This window comes from Cricetulus griseus, chromosome 2, assembly GCF_003668045.3.
Source record: "Cricetulus griseus strain 17A/GY chromosome 2, alternate assembly CriGri-PICRH-1.0, whole genome shotgun sequence".
Taxonomy (NCBI): domain Eukaryota; kingdom Metazoa; phylum Chordata; class Mammalia; order Rodentia; family Cricetidae; genus Cricetulus; species Cricetulus griseus.
In genome coordinates, this window is record NC_048595.1 from 374,145,356 (window position 1) to 374,160,897 (window position 15,542).

At 44.6% G+C, this 15,542-nt stretch overlaps 1 protein-coding gene and 1 non-coding gene across 4 annotated transcripts in view; one reads left to right on the forward strand and one right to left on the reverse strand.

Annotated features, from left to right (window-relative positions):
• Znf251 (zinc finger protein 251) overlaps window positions 1-15,542 on the reverse strand; it is a 32,768-nt gene that overhangs the window by 15,090 nt on the left and 2,136 nt on the right. The window contains exons 2-6 of one of the 3 annotated variants that reach the window (XM_035440729.1): window positions 12,352-12,498; window positions 11,800-11,902; window positions 8,283-8,383; window positions 7,927-8,059; window positions 7,472-7,585 (exon numbers count right to left, since the gene is read on the reverse strand). In XM_035440729.1, the coding sequence (XP_035296620.1) occupies window positions 7,472-7,585; window positions 7,927-8,059; window positions 8,283-8,312 (277 nt within the window). In that variant the 5' untranslated portion in view covers window positions 8,313-8,383; window positions 11,800-11,902; window positions 12,352-12,498. Of the gene's footprint in view, window positions 1-7,471; window positions 7,586-7,926; window positions 8,169-8,282; window positions 9,119-11,799; window positions 11,903-12,351; window positions 12,499-15,542 lie in introns of those variants that run through there. The other 2 variants (XM_035440730.1, XM_027404212.2) reach the window with 2 other exon arrangements.
• On the forward strand, window positions 12,344-12,501 carry LOC113831538. The gene has a single exon (XR_003483098.1). It is a non-coding gene; the product is annotated as a U1 spliceosomal RNA (small nuclear RNA).

The following is a 15,542-nucleotide window of genomic DNA, read 5'->3' on the forward strand; positions in this document are numbered from 1 at the left end:
TTTCCTCCTTAAATGTTTGTATTTGCCAGGCAGTGGTGGCTCAGGCCTTTAATCCCAGCATTTGGGAGACAAAGGCAAGTGGATCTATGTGAGTTCAAGGCCAGCCTAGTTTACAAAGTGAGTTCCAGGACAGCCGGGACTGTTACACAGAGAAACTGTCTCAAAAAATAAAAAACAAACAACAAAGTTTGTATTGATTGTGTGTGTGTTCGGGTATATGTGTTCGGGTATATCAGTGTACTATGGAGGTCAGACAACTTCTGGGAGCTGGTTCTCTCCTCCCACCATTTAAGTGGATTTCCGTGGTTAAACTTGGGTTGTCAGGCTTAGTGGCAAGTGCCTTTACTCACTGAGGACTCTTGCTGGCCCACCAGGGAGTTTTCAATTCACATTCCTTCCCACGAGCTTCCAGAAAATTGTCAGTTATAGGTGATATTCCTTACTTGTAGTGATATGTTATTTATGATTTATTAAAGCTTGCCTGAGGATTCAGAAAGCAAAGTCAGCCACAAGCTATAGAAGCCAGGAATACACCTTTAATCCCAGCAGCCAGAAGCTAGGAGGTGGTGGTATACACCTTTAATCCTACTATTTAGGATTAGGAGGTAGATGGATTTCTGTGAGTCCAAGACCACCTAGATCTACACAAGATTGAATCAGTATAAAAGAGAATTATATCTCACACCTTTAATCCCAGCACTAGAGGGGTATTAAAGACAGGAGCAAGGAGTCAGTAGGAGGCATTTGTTATCCAGCAACACTGAAGATAGAGATATTCAGTCTCCAGTCAGGCTGAGTAGAGATAAAAATAGTCTGAGGCTTGTTAAGAGCTCATGGAGACAGGATCAGCCCATTCAGCCTGAGGTAGAGGAAGAAGCTAGTGGCCAGCTGCTTTGTTTGTCTGATATTCAGCTTGAAGTCTGAACCCCAATATCAGTCTCTGGGTCTTTTATTTATTCATGTTACACCTAATTTACACAGCTGGTTTTAACCTCAGTTCTCGTGAGAGCCAAGCTTGTTGAATTTTCAGTGTGGTTGAGCTTTTTGAGACAGGGTCTCATGTAGCCCAAGCTGGCCTCAAACTCACTTATATAGCTGAGGTTAACCTTAAGTTTCTGATCCTTTTACTTTTACTTTTCCAGTGCTAGAATTACAGGTGTACAATACCATGTCTAGTTTTATTCCCTACTAGGGATCAAACCCAGGATCTTGCTCATGCTGGGCAAGCCCTGTAACAACTGATTCACATCTTCAGCTCATTTTTCTCTTTTTTATATAAACTATATATAGATGATTTCCAACTGTGTTAATCAGCTTTCTGTTACTATGACAAAATACCTGAGATAATTAAGAGGAGGAGAGGTTTATTTTTTATTCAGCTTTAGAGATTTCTGTCCAGTCACTTGGCCCTGCTGCTTTGAGCCCGAGTCTCAAAGTTTCCTTCAATAGTATGCCCCCACTGACCTTTCTTAGACCCCAGTTCCTAAAGTTCCCACCATTATCTCTGGTGCTGCTCTAGGTCAACTTTCTTGGTTTTTTGAGACAGGGTTTCTCTGTGTGGCTTTGGAAGCTGTCCTGGCACTTGCTCTGGAGACCAGGCTGGCCTCTAACTCACAGAGATCTGCCTGCATCTGCCTCCCGAGTGCTGGGATTAAAGGCGTGCGCCACCAACGCCTGGCCTAGGTCAACTTTCAACACAGGTCTTTGGAAAACATTTCAGGGCCCAACTACAGCAATTTACCATGATTTGGCTTGAGAAATTTTCAACTTTTCTGTCTGCTTTGAAACAGGGTCTGAACTTAATAGTCTTCCTGCCTCTGCCTTCTGTGGACTGGGATCCATAGGTGTGCACTGCCACATTTGATTTTTTTTTTAACTTTACAAAGGTGCAAAAGTGATATGTATTCAACAGACACCTATTTCATATTTGAATTTTGATATTTCTCGATTATCAATATGCAGTTTGACCATCTCTTCTAATCCCAGGCAGTGGCAGCATGTCACAGCTCCCAGTCAACCTTAAGGTAACAAAAATAAATAACTAAACTCGAGTGTGCTATGTGGTTAAGATAGAATGTCAGGAAAGTTGCAATAAGAAACACATTTCAAGTCGGGTGGTGGTGTTGAATGCCTCTAATCCCAGCACTCAGGAGGCAGAGGCAGGCGGATCTCTGTGAGTTCGAGACCAGCCTGGTCTACAAGAGCTAGTTCCAGGACAGCCTCCAAAGCCACAGAGAAACCCTGTCTTGAAAAACCAAAAAAAAAAAAAAAAAAAAAAAAAAAAAAAAATTCATTTCAATGTATGATTGTCTCCATTAAGACATAACCTCAGGGCTGGAGAGATGGCTCAGAGGTTAAGAGCACTGACTGCTCTTCCAGAGGTCCTGAGTTCAAGTCCCAGCAACCACATGGTGGCTCAAAAACCATCTGTTATGAGATCTGGTGCCCTCTTCTGGTGTGCATGCATGCAGATAATTGTATACATAATAAATAAATAAAATCTTTAAAAAAAAAAAAAGATTTAAAACAAGACTTGGGCTGGAGAGATGGCTCAAAGGTTAAGAGCACTGTCTGCTCTTTCAGAGGTCCTGAGTTCAATTCCCAGCAACCACATGGTGGTTCACAACCATCCGTTATGAGATCTGGTGCCCTCTTCTGGTGTGCAGATATATATGGAAGCAGAATGTTGCATACATAATAAATAAATAAATAAGACTTAACCTCATTGTCCTCATTGTCAATCATGGACCACCTGCTGTTTAAAATTCTAATACTGGGAAAAAATTATAATATGGGCCAGGCAGTGGTGATGCCCACCTTTAATCCCAGCATGTGGGAGGCAGAGGCAGGCAGATCTCAGTGAGTTCCAGACAGCCAGGGCCATTACACAGAGAAACCCTGTCTTGAAAAACCAAAAAGAAAAAAAATTATAATACTGTATGGTGAAACTTATAGTTGTGTGTGCGTGTGTGTGTGTACACACACACACACACACACACACACACACACACACACGCACACACACTATATATAGAGCTAAAATAAAGAGTGGCAGGCTGTCATAAAAGACAAGAAAGAGGAAAAAAGAAATAAAAATGTTTAGAAAGGAAATAAGTACAAAACACATAGGCATGATGGTTAATCCCAGAACTCAGAAGGCAGAAGGATCAAGAAGTTAAGGACAGGGCTGTAGAGATGACTCAGAGGTTAAGAGCACTGATTGCTCTTCCAGATTTCCCGAGTTCAATTCCCAGCAATCATATGGTAGCTCACAACCATCTGAAATAAGATCTGGTGCCCTCTTCTGGCCTGCAGGGACACATGCAGACAGAACACTGCATACTTAATAAATAAAATAAATCAGGGCTGGAGAGATGGCTCAGCGGTTAAGAGCACTGACTGCTCTTCCTAGAGGTCCTGAGTTCAATTCCCGACAACCACACGGTGGCTCACAATCACCTTGAATGAGATCTGGTACCCTCTGCTGGCATGCAGGCAGAAGACTGTATACATAATAAATAAAAATAAAATCTTAAAAAAAAGAAAAATAAAAACAAACCAACCAACCAAATAATAAAAAACAAAAAAAAATTTAAGAAAAATAAATAAATAAATAAATCTTAAAAAAAAAAGTTAAAGACAGATTCACAAGCATAGTAAGTCTGAAGTCCTCCTGGGCTGCATGAGACCCTGTGCCAAAAATGAACATGAGAAGTCAGGTGTGGTGGTGCTTTTGGGAGGCAGACACAGGCGGATCTCTGAGTTCAAGGCCAGTCTGGTCCACAAAGTGAGTTCCAGGACAGTTAGGGCTACATAGAGAGACTCTGTCTCAAATCAAAATAAAAAACAAACAACACAAAAACCCAAGAAAATAACAAAGTTATTATCTACAAAATACCGATTTATGGCTAGGGGTGCAGCTCAGTGGTAGATTTTTGCCTAGCATGCAAAAATCTCTAGGTTCGCCGGGTGTTGGTGGCGCACACCTTTAATCCCAGCACTTGGGAGGCAGAGGCAGGCGGATCTCTGTGAGTTCGAGGCCAGCCTGGTCTCCACAACGAGTGCCAGGATAGGCTCCAAAGCTACACAGAGAAACCCTGTCTCAAAAAAACCAAACAAACAAACAAACAAACAAAAAATCTCTAGGTTCTGCCCCCAACACTAAAGCAGAAGAGGAGAGACAAAGGGATGAAACAAGAATGAGAGTTACTAGACTGAACACAGAAATGAAAAGACAAAAATGGATAGAAAATGGGACCCAACTGTGTACTATCTAGAAGACAGATACTTTAAATAAGCACAGCTGAAATTAAATAGATGGGAAAGATACTCCATGCTAAGACAAACAGCAACAAGACTGGAGTTGCTAAGTTAACATCCCTAAAATGTGTCTCATAAATGAGAACAAGTCAGTAACACAGCTTCAAAATAGAGCTAGCAGATGCTGAATAAATCCATGGAAAGACAACTTCACATCCTTGGATATTCTTAGTAACTGAAAGAAGCCGGGCGAATAGTTAAACAAGCAAACAAACTTCGTTAACAAACAAACAAACAACAAAAAAAATAGGGACAACATAGGTAGATCTGAAGCACACATTAGTCTCATCAACTTAAGTGACATTTGTACAGTCCTGTAACTACAGAACACCCTTCTTTTTTTACATGGATGCTGTGGTTTCCATTAGAATGTCTCCCATGGACCCATATATCTGAACACTTGGTCCCTAGTTGGCGGTACTCTTTGGGCATTTGGAGGTTACGGAACGTTTAGCAGATGGAGCCTTGCTGCAGGGCTTCCTGTCCCCATCCGTGTCTTTCCACCACCTCCATCTGCAGATGAAATGTGACCACTCTGTGTTCTGACTGCCAGGTTGGCCTCACATCGCTTCTGCTATGACTCTCCCTCCACCATGGACTCTATCCCCTCCAAGCCAAGGTATTCAATCACAGCAACAGAAAAGTTACTAATACACACATGGTATGCTCATCAAGAGGCCTGGAAGTCATAAGCCATCTAGCCAATATAAGAATGAAACCATAGCTGGGCAGTGGTGGTGCATGTCTTTAATCCCAGCACTTGGGAGGCAGAGGCAGGCAGACCTCTGTGAGTTCGAGGCCAGCCTGGTCTCCAGAAAGAGTTCCAGGATAGGCTCCAAAGCTACACAGAGAAACCCTGTCTCAAAAACCAAAACCAAACTAAACCAAAACAAAAAACAAAACATAAAGAGTTATGGTCCTTGACCATACTGGAATTATATAATAAATTAACCACACTGAGATAATTAGAAAAACAGCAATTCACACACATACAAATATAGATTGGGCCAAAGAGTTGTTAAAAAAAAAAAAAAAAAAAAGCAGATATTTTGAACTAAATGCTAATAAAGCCTATGGAAATTCATGAAATGCACCGGAACCTGATGGCACCGCCCTATAGCCCTGGCTACCTAGGGTTGAGTAGGGTTCACAAACTTAAAGCCAAGCGTAGAGTATAAATCGAGTTCAAAGCCAGCACGAGCAACTAAGATGCTGTCTCAAAATAAAAGACACAAAAAGGGATCAGCTCATTGGTAGGGCACTTGCCTAGCATGCATAAGTCCAGTGTGCTGCACATACACACGTACACACGTACACACATACACACACACACACACACACACACACACAGGACAGGCTAAAGAGATGTATTGGTGGTCAAGAGCACTCACTGATTTCCAGAGGACCTGATTTGGTACCCAGTATCCTCACTGGGCAGCTTACAATGCCTGTAACACCTGGAGCTCTGATGCCTCTGACCTCTGCAGTCACCTGAACTAAAGTATGCACACCATAACATAGGCATACTACTTAAACAACAGTAGTATCTGTAAAAATGTGAACTATATTTAAGCCTGTATTTTCATAAAGCCTTGCTGTAGACATCTTTAAAAAGAAAAATTACAAATCTGTGGTGATATATTGTTTATGACCCAATAAAGCAACTGGAGATCAAAATGCAAAGCTAGCCACAGCCATAGAACCAGGCAATAGTGATGTACACCTTTAATTCCACCAGTCACACTTGTTAGCTACAGAAGCTAGGCAGTGGCACCTTTAATCCCAGGACTCAGGAGACAAAGGCAGATGGATCTCTGTGAGTTCAAGGCCACTCAGAGTTACATTAGAGTGAATCAGTCTAAAAGAGAAACAGCTCACACAAAGGAGATCTCAGCACTTGGGATCCCATGCCTTTAATCCCAGCTCTTGAAAGGTATATAAGATAGGAGCGGTATCAGTATTGAGTCTCAGAGATTTATTCTCCAGCCATGCTGAGGACAGGACAGCTCTTTCAGCCTGAGGTAAAGGTAGCTAGAGGCAGGCCTCATTGCTTCTCTGATCCTCAGCTTGAACCCGAATATCTACCTCTGGGTTTTTATTATTTGTGCTATACAAATCAGTGATCTAAGCTCCCAATTTTAGAAAAGAAAGGCTTCATGTAGCCAATTTCAAATGTGTAAAAATTTGGAGAAAATCACTCAGAAATGATGATGCATTCATTCTTGGTAAAGGGGCCAATCACTAATAAAGGGCAAACATTGATATACTTAACTTTACAAAAAAAAAAAAAAAAAGAACAGCAAGTATGAGGACATGACTGATGAAGTACTATATACTCTGATGTACATGTGTATCAGGACAGAGAGGAACAAGGAGAAAAGAGAAGAAAACAGAAGAGCCTCAGGAGTATCCGAGAGTCAAAATACTGAGAGCTGATAAAGCTAAAATGAAGAAAATATTCAAAGGCCAGGTGTGGCTTCACACGCCTATAGTCCTAGCACTTGAGAGGCAGAGGCAGGAAGATGAGGAGTTCAAAGACATCCTCATCTACACATGGAGTTCAAGGCCAGCCTTGGCTACATGAGCAGGCTGAGGCAAAGGGAAAGGAGGGTGGGATGGAAGACATTATAAGAAATATTAATGATCCAAGTGTGGTGGTATGTACTTTTAGTCCCAGCTACTATGGAGGCCAAGGCTCCAGGACCGATGACTTGATCCCAGGTGTTTAAAACGTGCTTGAGCAACACAAAAGACCTAGTCTCAGAAAGAAAAAGAGAAGAAAGTTTTGTTGACCAAAATTGAGGGTTGAAGAGGAAGACATGAAGGAGAAAGGAGCAAGTTATAGACCCTGTAGCTAGTAAGAAAAGAGAAAGCATATTCTACAAAAAAGTTAATGAAGATATATAAAAGAACAAAGCATATTATGACCAGAAACCTACAATGTTGGTTTTGTTCTTGTTTTTGTTTTAAGACAAAGCAAATGGACCAGCAAAGGAAAAGTTTTCAAGCATGAGCATCCTGAGCCATGTCTTCCCTTAGAGGGCTGGACTGTATACCCTCACTGTATTTGCCTCCACTTCTAGCCCTCACTCCAGCTACAAAGGCAGGAATGGGAGGCCATTCCTGAGACCAGCCTCTGACTTATGCTCACCTGTCTGGCAATGTCTTAAGACTTCTGGTTCTTCAGCCCCCAGAAGATCCAGGACCCACAGCTCCTCCTCTTGTTCCAGCTGGGAGATCAGCTCTGGCTTAGGGACTGGAAATCCTGTTAAGGGTGAGGACCCTGGGTGAGCTGCTGCAACCTGGGGGGGAATGGAGCAGGACCCTGCCTGCTGGGTCCTCCACGCCAGACAGGGAACATTCTGCCTGCATGGGGACACTGGTCAGGAGAGGCCAAGGGGCAAGAGAATTCAAATGCCTAAGGTGTGGAAAGGGATGGCACTGTGAGGTTATTGGCAACAAGGAACATAGTCCCTAGAACTAGGTAGACTGGCACCTGGGGACAAGAGCAGGATCCTCTTTTCTTTGGGAATCAAAGAGCCTAATGAGTCCCAAAGTCCCTTAGAGACTCCCCACTGTGAGCCAGGACTCCAGGGCAGTTCTCACCCAGTGAGGCCACGTTCCCATAGTTCTCCAACATCACATCCCGGTACAGCGCCCGTTCCTGGGGGCCCAGCTGCTGCCCTTCCGCCCTGGAGAAGTACACAGCCACATCCTGGAAGGTCAGAGGCATCTCGCCCTGGAATGACAATATGCTGAGAGTGCACCAGGGTGTGTGGCTTCTTGATTTCTGATGGGGTAGCAGAGCTGAGACCAGCGGACCAGACAAGGACCAATTGAACATATCCCTATACGAGATTGTAGTCTATGTCCTGGTCCTTCCCAGCTTCACAATCTGCTCACCTCACAGATCTAGAGGAGACAGCTTGTGACCAGGGCAGTAGGGAGAGAGAATAACTCACCGGAGGCCCGGAGCAGGACTTGGCAGCCATCTGGACCGTGAACCAACTTGGAATCCGTTGTAGACAGGAGGCAGCCCTGGCCTGTGGCCTCCCAACTTACTCTCAGGGAGAGAAAACAGACAAACTCAGCCCCATTCAGCTGGGGCAGTGAACAAGATGGTCAGAGGAAGACGACAGACCTTGCTTCTGAAGTGGCCTTCTGGGGTGTATTGAAGCCTTGAGAGCCAGCGTGTGACCTGTCCCGTCCTGCTATCCAAACTGAGAACTGCCCCCAAGCACGGTTCCAGCCATGCACCAAGAGCGGGTGCATAGCACCGCCTCAGCCTTAGAGGGCCAGCCTGGAAAAGGCTCAGGGTCTCACAGCGGTATGCCTCACAGGGTTGTGGGTGTGAGAGGACACAAAATAGGCGGCGAGGGTCAGCTCTAGGCAAAACCTAAAGGCCATCGTCCTTCACATCCATGCCTCCCAAGGCCGCGTCGCCTCCAGCGGCTTGTCCCTCCCACTGGTCCTCCCGCTGCTGGGTGGCCCGTCTGGCCGCGACCGCTGCCTCCTCCACTATCCCTCCTCCCAGGTGTCGCAGCATCATCAGCGCCCTCGGCCAAAAGCTAAGGCAGCCAGCCCGGGACCCGCCAAGTCCCTTGGCGGCGCGGCCTTTCCACGGCTCGACGCCCTTGCACCTGCCTGCCGGCTGTCCGTGCCCACCTGCAAAGCGACAGACAGGACAGTAGGAGCTTCGCCTCGGCTAGTGCCCTCTGGACCAGCCACCCGCCTACATCGGGCTGGGCCCGCGCTGAGGAGGCAAGCTGGCTGCCGATTGGGGGCGGAACAGCCACGCTGCGCACGCGCAGCGACAGTGGCCGCGCACTTCCGGAGCTTCTTTAGGGTCTCAGAGAACGGCGCCCCTACGCACGGGTTGGGCGGGGCCCCGGGATGCTCACCGTTCCACCGCCAGTGCTACCCGAATCTGCTGTCTGGCCTCAACCAGATAAGATCCGCGCTGCGCTGCCTTTCCTCTTTGTCATAAGCTAAATCTCAAGTAAAGCATGGGTTAAATAACTAACACCTGGGCTGGGTGTCTGTGGCAGGCCTGTAATCCCAGTGCTTGGGAAACTGAGGCAAAAAGGATTACGAATTCCAAGCCAGAATCAAATATATTGCAAGACCCTGTCTCAAAAAAGCTAAACAGGTTACTCTTCCAGGGGACCCAAGTTCAATTTCCAGCACCCTCATGGCAGCTCACAACTGTCTAGCTCCACTTCCAGGGGACCAATGCACCAATGCACATAAAATAAATTTAAGTAAAAAAAAAATTTAAAGCCAGATTAACCAGGCGTTGGTGGCGCACGCCTTTAATCCCAGCACTCAGGAGGCAGAGGCAGGCGGATCTCTGTGAGTTCGAGAACAGCCTGGTCTACAAGAGCTAGTTCCAGGACCGCCTCCAAAGCCACAGAGAAACCCTGCCTCAAAAAACCAAAAAAAAAAAAAAAAAAAAAAAGAAAGAAAGAAAGAAAAGAAACATTGTTTAAAACTAAGGACTATCCTTTGCCCGAAATAATTTTCACACTGCACACAAACTGGAGCCTGTAGAAACTAGATAGCAAGTATTCTGAACTGCTGAGCCATCTCTCCTGCCCTCAAATTTATTGCCATAGTGTAATTCACAGTTTAATTTTATTTTTTTTAGGAATTGTTGGAAAAATCACTCATGATGTAATCTCAATTGTACCTGATTGTACCTGTGGGCGTTTAAGCCAAATAGAAACAAAGCCTCTGCTTCTCAAATGGACATTATGTAGCCCTGGCTAGTCAGTGAATTTGTACATTTTTCCTGCCTGGGTCTTCTGACTACAAAGCTTCCTTTGATTCTGTTTCTGAATTTGCAGGTTCTTTTCTTACTCAGTAATAGTGCTGGCAAGTAACCAAACAGTTGCTGAGGCTGACAGTGTATTTTATTTAATGGTCATGAATAGAGAGTTGGAGTGTATCCTCTTCTCCCAGGGCAGACCTAAGGACTGAATCTTTGTGTATTGGTGAAGTAGAAAAGACCAATTGTTAGATACTGGTTTGTGAATCTACTTAGTGATGTACTTAAAGCACTCTTTGTACTGCTTATTTGTCAAACATGACATCACTTGCTACCTGAAACAGAATGACCTGGAGAAATAGCTGAAATAATGGGTCATTGCTGTTAAGAAACCTGCTTGGGCTTTTAGAGTATAAAAGAAGTGTACAAACTAGACCCAGGATGGAAGCCTTTCAGAAGCTGCCCTGGCTTCAGTCAACAGTGACACCTCTCTTCCACTCTCACTGATGTCAGTGTTAATTCCAGAAAGATTCCCGAGACGGTGGGTGCTTTGTAAAGACAGGTTCTCACTTTTTACCCCATATTTTCCTAGAATTCATGTGTGGGGATCTTCCTGTTTCAGCCCCTTGCCCAGTGCTAGGATTACAGGCCTGTGCCAGCCTGGGTTTTTCTAGGACTGGGTTATGTGGATTGTAGTATGAATGCTGTCATTGAATTTTTTTTTTCTTGTTTTTTCGAGACAGGGTTTCTCTGTGGCTTTGGAGGCTGTCCTGGAACTCCCTCTGTAGACCAGGCTGGCCTCGAACTCACAGAGATCCACCTGCCTCTGCCACCCAAGTGCTGGTGTCATTGAAATTTTGAGAATTTTGTTTTGAGTCAGTTTTACTGTATAGCCCAGATTGTTGTGGAATGCTCATTCCTGCCTTACAGCCACCATACCAGCTATATCATAGTTCCTTGTGAAGACAGATTTTCAGCGATCAGGGTTCCTACCACCTTTACTTTTTTCCTAATTTGGTTAGATCTCTCAGGGAACCAGTGGGTTGTTTTCATGATTATAATGATAATGACCCCCAAGGTTATCTTCCAGCTGTCAAAATAGCCTCCAGACTAGATGGGACCTGTCAGATCAGCGCTCCTGCACATTTGGGAATATTCCATAACTTAGTGCTAGACAGTTGAAAGCATGTAGTTACCAGTAAAGAGCTTTTGTTGATATCCTGACTTCCCCCTCTCCCTGGGTCCTAGGCAACCTGGCCCTGGTCCTCTCCTTCTCCCGCCCTGGTGGTTTCTCCTCAGCACCTGTCCGGCACTCCATGCCAGCCCTCTCCTGGGCCTGGGCCTTCTCCTTAGGGAACCTTTCCTGGTCTCCAGGCAGGCCTCTCTGATCCTCGGGATCCCTCTTCTCTGGATGTCCTTCTTCCTTGAGTGTTCCTTGTTGATATCCTGGCATTATGCTGACAGCTCAAAGGCTGTCAAAGGTTGCATGGCTATGTCATGCATGTGTTAAGTGGCTGCATAAGGATTCTGCATGCAGAAATCATGCTGAGCTGGGGCCATGCCAAACTGGGCCAACAGCAGTTCCATGACTCCAGTTTCAAGGGCCCCAACTACTGAGCCTCATTCTGAACCACTCCCTTTCCCTTTTAAGCAAGCACCCTCCTGCCTGTTCTTTCTCTTTCTATTTCTGTTCCGGATCAGTTAACACCTACCTCTCTCTTCACTCCCTTTCCCAATAAACTCCATGTGAGTTTGTTGGTTCATCTCCTGAAGCTGCAGCAAAGAACATTTTTACCTACTGCTAGCAAACAGCATCTGGAAATAAACAGAAATGGATAGATTTGGGGCTCAGGCTGGTGACAGTGTCTCACCGCTGAGCCACCAGCCTTACAGCAGTGCCTGTGTTCACTGCTAATCCTGGCCGGCTCCTATTAGGGAAAAACTACAATATTGATACAACTTCAAAATGCTCCTCCCTTCCTTCCTTCTTTCCTTCCTTCTTTCTTTCATGTAGAATTTATGTAAACTGGGACTAAAGGTGGCTTAACAGTTAAGAAGACTAGGGTTCAATCCCAGGACCCACATGTTAGCTCATAGCTGTTTGTGACTCCAGTTCCAGGATATCTGATGCCCTCTTCTGGCCTCCATGGGTACTTCATGCACATGAAGTATATTGAGCAAAATACTCAGTACACACGGTGCCTGACATACATGGAAGCAAAATCAAAAACATTTTTTTTAAAAGACAGAACTTATATACTTACCTGGAATGGGTGGTACTATGATCATGAAGGTGTTTTCCCAGGGCTTATCAATTGCATTCCCAATGTTCTGACCCATGTGATTTCCCTAAATGCAGCAAACTTGACTGCATAATTAGTGGTAGTGGGGGAATGCCTTTGAGCTCTCCCCTATAAACAAAAACAGGAAAGAAGAAAGAATTTAGGCAAACCAAACATGCCCAGAAGTATTCCTGTCCTCCATATTAATCAATTTACTATGTAACCAAGCTGGTTTCAAGCTCACAGAGATCCACCTACCCTGCCTCCCATGTACTGGAATTAAAGGCAAGCGCCACTGTGTGTGTGTGTGTGTGTCTTGGCTGTGGTTGTTTTGGTTTTGCACTCATCTAAGTAGGAACCCATTGTGCTTAGTTAACCTGAAAGTCATTATAAACACATGAAGAGTGTGTGAATTAAGACTAAAAAAAAATGTATCATCCCAGTGGGAAGACTGTAGCATGTTTGACTTTTTTGTTCTTCCTCTTGAGGAATGCCTCAACAGGCATTCCTCTTGACTGATGTACCACCGCCTATAGATAAGGTTACTAACCATCAAGCAGCCAGGCTATTCCTAAGCAGCAATGCAGTTGTTGCTGATTTGGGTTCACAGTGTCACTACCACAGATTTTCAGATTGCTTTGCTACATTTCCAATGATTTGATCCATCATGAGTGCAGAGGGTGCAGACTGCTTCTTCTGCAGACAGCTAAGGTTGGCAGGATCTGCAAGCAGCTTTATTCCTAGGCCCCACAGTATGGCAGGAAACAGTTTAGATCATTTGTTGCTTTTGCTGCTGAGGAACCAGCACAGAAAGTATTTCAGGGAGAAGCATTGTAGCCTACAGCTTGGCACCACAAAGGAGAGCTACGAAGTCCTGAGTCGCCTGGAAATGGCACTGATGTATGCCTCCTGAGGGAGGCACAGGCTATTGTCTCAAAACGCCAAACAGGCCATGCTTAATCCTTGTCCACATGTGGACTGTAGAAAAGTCTAGATAGCATGACAGAGCTGTTTCTGACACAGTGATCTCCTGGTTTCTAAAACTATACTAGGGATACTAAAGAATTACAATTTCTCTAGAAATTTATATGCTAGGGCTAAGAAAAGCCTGCTGAAACCCTGGCAGCAAGGGAGGAACTGTCACCACTGTCCAGCCTGAAATTTTTCTTAATACACTCCAACTTGCTTCATATTGACACATCCTGAAATCTTTTCTTCTGCAAATAACAGCCCTATCTTTAATTTTTTTCTATCTTTAATTTTTAAATGACATTATTTTTTTTATTTATTGGTGGAGGATGGGCACACACCACACCTCTCTTGCCACAGTTTGTGTATAGAGGCCAGAGGACAATTTGCATTCTTTCTTTCCACTTTAAGAGGCCTGATGATCAAACTCAGATCCTCAGGTTTGACAGCAAACACCTTACCTACCAAGCCATCACTGGCTCAATGACTGATTGACCGGTGTGCATGTGTGTGTGTGTGTGTGTGTGAGAGAGAGAGAGAGAGAGAGAGAGAGAGAGAGAGAGAGAGAGAGAGAGAGAGAGCTCAAGTGTGGGGAGGCATGAGGACAACTGTGGGATTCAGTCCTCTCCTTGCACTATATAGGTTCTAGGGATCAAACTAAGACCCTTAGGTTTTTGTGTTAAGTACTTTTTCCCATTTCATTCATCCCATTCTTTTTGTTTGTTTGTTTGTTTGTTTTTCAAGACGGGGTTTCTCTGTGGCTTTGAACTAGCTAGCTCTTGTAGACCAGGCTGGTCTCGAACTCACAGAGATCCACCTGCCTCTGCCTCCCAAGTGCTGGGACTAAAGGCGTGCGCCACCACTCCCGGCATCCCATTCTTATCTTACAAACCAATAAAAACTAGACGTGGTAGCGCATGCCTATAACCTTAGCCTTGTATAGCTCAGGCAAAAGGACTCTACAAGTTCAAAGCCAGCCTGGGCTGTATAGTGAGTTCCAGTCCAGCTACAGAGTGATACCATCTCAACCCCTACCCCTCAAAATTCCAACACACAAAGTCATTTGTATAACACCTGTAAAAAGTAATTGTTACCTAACACTAGCAGCATGCTTTCTGACTTTGGCTTCTACTTACTTTTGGCTCATGGTATTCTTTTCAGGCACAGGCATATTACATGAACTTTCACATAAACCAAGCACACTACTCTAGATCTCTTGGGATAGATGAATAGATGAGATTATAACAGTGAGACTCAGATCTTTACAAAATTAAGATTTTTTCCAGGTAGTGGTGGTATACACTTTTAACCCCAGCACCCAGGAAGCAGAGGCAGGCAGATCTCTTAGTTCAAAGCCAGCCTGGTCTACAGAGCAAGTTCCATGACAGCCAGGGCTACATGGAGAAACCCTGTCTGTCTCCCTAATTCTGACCAAATTTTAAAGTACTTATTTTCTCTTACCAATTTAGTGTGTGTGTGTGTGTGTGTGTGTGTGTGTGTGTGTGTGTGTGGTGTTTGGTAAAGCAGCAGTTGAGTTGAGATTATAGTTATAAAAACAAGGGAATTTTTTTTTTAGTTTTCTTTTTACTTGTTCTTGTCGTCAATCAATTCAAACTCCAAAGCTGTAAAAGTAAATAAACCATAGTCAGGCTCTTAGAAATTGCATTGGGGCCAGGCATTGGTGGCACAGAACTTTAATCCCAGCACTTGGGAGGCAGAGGCAGGTGGATCTCTGAGTTCAGGCCAGCCTGGTCTCAAGAGCGAGTGCTAGGATAGGCTCCAACTACACAGAGAAACCCTGTCTCAAAAAACCGAGAGAGAGAGAGAGAGAGAGAGAGAGAGAGAGAGAGAGAGAGAGAGAGATTGCATTGGGAGACCAAAGTTCAGATAGCTCAGTGGTCTGCAGGATATGAGAAATTGGTAACTTACACATGCTTACTGCTGTATAACATACAGCAGTATAAATTCTGTGACCAGACACAATAGTTTCCCATGTTGATGTGTACAAAGCCAAAAAGAACATAATCAAAATGTCAGTCAGAGGAGGAATTATTATCTGTAGCAGACAAGAGAATGGAGAGAGCTAAAAAAGCAAGGCCTTCCTGGAAAAAAGGGTGCCTAGACACATTCGTATGAGGGCTGGCCCTCTCCTAAGAGTATTCAGTTAGAGAGCACATCCTGAGCATGCTCAGTTAGAGGTCACA